The sequence below is a fragment of the Malania oleifera genome, chromosome 7, assembly GCF_029873635.1.
Source record: "Malania oleifera isolate guangnan ecotype guangnan chromosome 7, ASM2987363v1, whole genome shotgun sequence".
NCBI classification, from domain to species: Eukaryota; Viridiplantae; Streptophyta; class Magnoliopsida; order Santalales; family Ximeniaceae; genus Malania; species Malania oleifera.
The window spans coordinates 69766972-69773257 of NC_080423.1; the positions used below are offsets into that span (position 1 = coordinate 69766972).

Sequence of the window (6286 nt, forward strand, 5' to 3'; positions counted from 1 at the left end):
GTATACAAGCCCCCAGAGTCAGCCAACACTGACCAGCTACTTCCTACCATGAAGAGAGCAACCATGGGAAGCTGCGGTGTTCTAAAACGTACTACCACTATTCCTCTTCCAGTTACCCTGCCTCCTCCCAGACGAAGAACTAGGAGGCACTGGCCTCTTCTTCAGGACCTGAACCTCCATGTCCTCCAGTAGGCTCTCCTCTGCCATAGTGGCTTTGTCGACCAGTGTAGCAAATTTTTGCAACTAAAAGATCGCTGTCTGTCTATGGATCTCCTTCCTTGGACCCCTATGAAACTTTTAGGCCTTCCTCGCTTCATCTGGTATCATGAATGGAGAAAATCGGGATAGCTCCTGGAATTTGGCAGCGTACTGCTGCACCGACAGCGACTCCTGAGACAAGTTCATAAATTTCTCCATCTTCGCATTTCTGACCATAGCCAGAAAGTACCGTGCAAAGAATAGATCTCTGAAACGGGACAACATCATTGCTACTGGTATCGATTGGTGTTCCTCCATTTTCTTAACTGACACCCACCATCTCTCTACCTCCCCTAACAACTTGAATGTTGCAAAGGTTACTTTCTGCTTCTCTGTGTAGTTTAAAACATCCAGGATTTTCTTGAGCTCCTGGATCCAATTCTCAGCATGAACTAGATCTACACTTCCTACGAACATCGAAGGCTTCAACCTGGTGAATTGATTAATGGAGCATCCCATCTCAGATGTGAGATGGTCCTACCCCCTATTCATTCGCACCACCTCAGCCATAAGCTATTGTGCGAAATCCCGTAATACAGTCGTAGAGTCACTGTCAGCCTCATGGCCAGCACTCTCACTACTACTACCTCCTATGTTGGCAATAATGTCCCTAAATTCCATCTTGAAAGGCAAAAATGAAAATCCATTAGAAGGTAAAAGCCTAAATATTGACTAATACTATTTTACTATAGACTCAGTCCCCTAAAATCATATTTTCAATATTGACGTACTCCATTAATTTAACATCATCATTCTAACTCAAATCTTGCCCTTCTGCTTGGAAACAACATCATCAATAGATTGCCGTGATTTTTTGAACCCTTCGAATGATCCAAAAAAACATAGAGGCCTGCCAAGGGAATTCCATCTCTAGGCATACAAAAAAAAACCCTAGGTCTTATCCATGTCCTATACAATGGTATATTCTAGAATATATAAGTAGAAAATTCTTAATTTTGAACATATCCCTAACCAGGCAGCATGATTTAAATCACACTTTTGACTGGTTAAGGGTCCTGATACCAATTGTAATGACCCAACCCTTTAAACAGACCCAGGTTGCCAACCTACATACATAATAACCTATACCTGATAGACATACATGAACAACCCGCCCTAAAGAGGACATGCAGGTGTACATCATACAAAACTCGGATATAAATGTTGCGAAAAAACATAAATATCCATCGGGATTTATACTGGGTATATACCAGAGTCTACCAACTGTATTCTTAAATTCTCAAACATCGAATTTAATACATAAATCAGTGTTTACAACCTCCAAAAAAATGCTTCTGACTAAGTTTATTACATAACCGAATACTTACACAACTAAACCAAAAACCACCCTCCTACTTGCTCTCGTAACTAGGACCAACGTCCTGAAGGACCTGAAAATAGAGGTTGTGTAACGGGGTGAGACACTTCTCAGTAAGGAAGAAAGTATTACATTCAGTGTGTGACCACATGTGAGTATTTCAATTTAAAACATATATCCATATATATAAAACAAAGGTTTTCAATACTGAAGCAAAACATATATATCAATATAAACAATACCGTTTTTCCATATCAGCCTTTAAATCATGTATATGAATATAGAATGACCAACAACTTGGTATAAAAAATAATGCCTATTTTACCCCGTGGCACGGGTTGTGCATTGATATCTCTAACAATGCCCTGTTAGTGCAGGCAGTGTTATGTATCTCATATATTGTTCAACTCCCTCCTCTGGTCCATTATTCACCAGTGATTACAAACTCCTACAAGTCGACCATCTCTGTACCCACATCGCTTAGCTTGTGTTGTTGCACTGTACTCACTAGCAATGGAATCCGAGCCTTTTGGTGTCGGGACTATAAACTCCTTTACCCGGAAGTATTTCAACTCCAATTCGGTAGTATCTTTTAACTCCTTAGTTGGTAGTTTCTTTCAACCCCTTAGGTGGTAGTATCTTTCAACTCCAATAGTTGCAAGGTGTGGTTCCACTTATCATATATACAATTTATAGCAAAACATGATAACCTGTGCAATTCAAGTATTTTCACAAACTCATATATCCATATCTGGTATAAACCGGCACACACCCTTTCGGTTTACCCTTTTTGCATAATTAGCACGGTATATAACCGGCACCTGTTTTTCAACATTTTCCAATATAGCAATTTGGAACTCCATTCCCATTATCCATATCAATAATATCAAATGTTCACAAGTTCATTTTCATCCACATGTCACACTAATTTAAACAAAAATCCGCTATATAGTATATAATACAATAAACACCATTTAAATAAAAAATAAGGGATTTAGGCATCTCCTACATACATACTAATACAAATAAATAAGTTTTGAATCATTTGGATACCATACGCCAAAACTCGTTTTTTTACCAAAACCGTAAAATCATGAAACCCGACATTTCAACCCGATGAAATTTAGTAAAATAGCATTCAAATCAATCATATGAATGTAAACTATTTTTTAGTGGTTTAGTTTTACGAAATAACTGTTGTAATCAATTTTCCCTTACCTTAAACCTGAAACGGAAACACAAACGAACCGATCGAAAACAACGACTCGAGGTCCCCAAAAGGGGGGGGGGGGTGAATTGGGTTCTAAAAATTTCTTCTAATTCCTTTTAAGATACCTTAAACTTCCTTTGTTTCTTTTAACCAATTCTTGACTTGTTTGTTTAATTCTTTAATCACTCAAGAACTTAGTTCTTTTACCCAGTCAATAACACAATTAAACAACCAATCAATGAAACAATATCTTCAAGCCAAACCATCAATTTATTTTCCAAGTACAAGTTAAACAACAAACAACCAAACCAAGATATAAAGTATTCAGAACTTATTTAATATAAAAACTCAAAATGGTTGTTTGTTGATATTAGCCAAATTTGAACCAAGCCCTGTAGTGAATGAGAATTTATGCTTGTTGATGTAATGCCCTGTATAAATGAATCCAATCACTCTTTCCAAATATTTAGAATTCAAATAAACTCTTGGTAAATTTATCTTTGGGATGTTAACCAAGTAACGTACTCCCGTATGGTTTTTGCAAGATATGGTGTAACCAATGTACTCCCTTTCGGTTTCTGCAACCCAAATCAAAATTAAACCTTAATTTGTTTGATTTTCAAATATACATAGTTTATATGATTTTCAAATTTAAACCATCCACATAATTTAAATATGCACTGAAAATAAAGAATAGGGAAAGAGAGAATGAGGCGGAGAATTTACGAGGTTCAGTTTCAACACAACCTACATTCTCGCCTTTGGAAAACCACCAAAGGATTCACTAAACCTGTTTTGTTGACGGGTGGAACAAACCTTTACAACACTCCTTTATTTAGGCTAGAGGCCGCCTTTCCAAACAATGTCCCCTCGTTCGGTCACTCCTTTAGGCTAGAGCCCGCCTCTCTAAGCAATGTCCCCTTGCTTAGCCAACAATCCAAACAATCCTTGGAACATAAAAAAATTACAAGAAACACAAGATAAAATCTGCATACAAGTATACTCTCTCAAAGAGCAAGTTAGTACAATTTTAGCACTATATACTTCAATGTAAAATATCAATACGAAATACAATGAAACTCAAGTGTAGAATTCACCAATATCCTTCTTAGAAGAGGATTAGCAATAGGAATTCAAAGGAAGAAGAATCAGCACTTCAGAATATCTTAGAAAAAGAGTTTTGCAATAAGTGAACAAGAGAGCTTTAGAAGAACAATAGTGCTTTCAGCTTTACAAACAAAATTTTCAATTCTTGGACACATTTTGATTTGCAAAACCATGTATTTATAGGCTTTCAAACTTGTTTCCATATTGCAAAAGTTTCCTCAGAGAGTTTCCCAAATTTTTAGAAAGTTTAGAGCTCGAACGGCTATATTTTAAAATATTAGAATTTAAAAAATTTTCCCTTTGAACAGGGTTCAGATGACTGAAGATTCGAGTTCAATCATCTAAAGTTCCTGAAAACCCTTAAAAAATGAACTAGACACAGGGTCAGATGTCTGAAGTAGGGTTTAGACATCTGAGGTGTCAAGTTTAGATGTCTGAAGTGCCGAGTTCAGTCATCTGAACAGCTACTGCCTGCAATATTTTTGTCCAAAAAAGCTTCACACGTCTGAGGTGTCGATTTCAGACATCTAAAGTGGTTCTGTATACTGTTCAGACAGCTGAAGTGCCTCCTGTGAATAGTGTTCAGATGTTCGATAGAAGGGACCTTGTTTTAGTGTTTTAGCCATATATTTTTCTGTATTACTCCAAATTAGGTGTTCTTGGTGTAAAAATAAAGATAAGAGAAAATGCTAAAACTTTGATGTTGAACACATTTTAAAATAATGAGAGTTGGATAGAGAAAAATTCACCTCAATGCGGATGTATAAAAACTAACAGCATTTGGGAAAACTTTTTTTGGTGCTTTTCATTCCAAAAATGATTCTAACCTTTTTAAAATAATTTTTGACCTTATAAAAATATTTTTCAGGTATTTTAAAAGGTGTCTAGGTCCAAGAAGTTAACCTAAGAGTTTCAAAATATTTCAAACGATATTTTAAACATTAAAACACTTATATGAGACTCCTAAGACATTAACATTCTAGGTTCTTAAGTCTTCATGCTTTGTCCTTGGATTGAGTCCATCTTTTCTTCAAGCTTCCCTATTCTTTGAGCTTTCTCACTTTGCCTTTTTTTTGGCTCTTTTGACTTTAATATTCCTTGGCAAGCATGACCTCATATTTTTCAAGGTTTAATATATCATCTTTAAATCCATGCTTTGACTCATTTAAGCTTATTTGATCCTTGTGAGCACTTTGAACTTACTTTCTTATATATGAGCCCTGAAATATCATTACTCACACAAATACATTAAATTTCACTTGTTTGTTAGCATTAAAATAAGATAACAAGATTTTAAACCTTGTAAGGCCAACAAATATAATTGCCTATACTACCAAACTACCGAACCGAAACCGAATTCAGACCCTTACTTGGATTTTAGAGAAAATCTTGAAATTCAACAAATGAAGATCCGTTCCATAATAACCGTGGAGATTCTCCTCCTGACCCATGTGGTAATGATGGACTGTGGATTCCGGCAATGGATGATGCAAAATCCTAGGGAGAGAGAGAGAAAGAGAGAGAGAGAGAGAGAATGAGAGTTTATAGAATAAAACCTAACTTAACCTTTAAGTAACCTAAATAAATATCTCATCCAAGATATTTATATATAAATATCTCAAAATATCCCCTTTCATAATATCTTCTCCAAAATATCTCCTCCAAAATTTCTATTTATTTATTTATTATTCATTATTTATTTATTTATTTATTTTTTGGGTTGGGTTACTACAGATAGCATGCATACATCATTGAGCTTATAAATCCTATATTATTGATGTGCATTGATTGATTGATATTGGTACAAATCTGCTTGTTGGAGAAGCATAAACTTTGTACACTGTTTGTATTGTGAAATCTGTTCTATTCTAGGCGTGGCCTGAGGGGGGGGGGTTAATCCAGCCCGGTAAGGATTGGTTCTAAAGGTTGAGGTCAGCCCTATGTAAATTGACCTGGTTGTTAAGGTTGAGGTTAGCCTTGTGCTAATTGACCTGTTTGTATTAGGTGCCGATCCACCCGTTAAGTGAGCATTAGTGGTATCCTCGGGCTTGTAAGCTATAGGTGAGGACGTTGGCACAGTTGGCCAAACCCCGATAACATACCATGTGTGCATTGCTTATATTTCTTCAATTTTTATTTCTGCACCTGTATGCTATAGTGTGAATGTTGTGCAATATTTAATTTTCGCACATTACATTTATCTGCGCATTTGGGTTTATGTTTATATAGATAGACCCTAGGTTGCGATTATACTGCTAGCGTAGTTGAACCTAGGAGATAAATTTTTAAATGCCCAATGCATCCCCCTCTTGGGAATACTCCAATTTCAATAGTGTGTGAATTCGTAAAGGAGAGAATGTAGAGAGGGAGTTAGAGATGAGGGCAGTTATGGA

General features: G+C 36.2%; 1 protein-coding gene across 1 annotated transcript; it reads right to left on the reverse strand.

Moving 5' to 3' along the window:
- Nucleotides 1-297: 297 nt before the first annotated feature.
- Nucleotides 298-717, reverse strand: LOC131160878 (uncharacterized). Its single transcript, XM_058116755.1, has one exon. The coding sequence runs from the start codon at nt 715-717 to the stop codon at nt 298-300; it is 420 nt and encodes a 139-aa protein (XP_057972738.1).
- Nucleotides 718-6286: the final 5569 nt, after the last annotated feature.

What these genes read in the sequence shown, in the direction of transcription:
- LOC131160878 (XM_058116755.1), bottom strand. Translation starts at nt 717, where the DNA reads ATGGGATGCTCCATTAATCAATTCACCAGGTTGAAGCCTTCGATGTTC.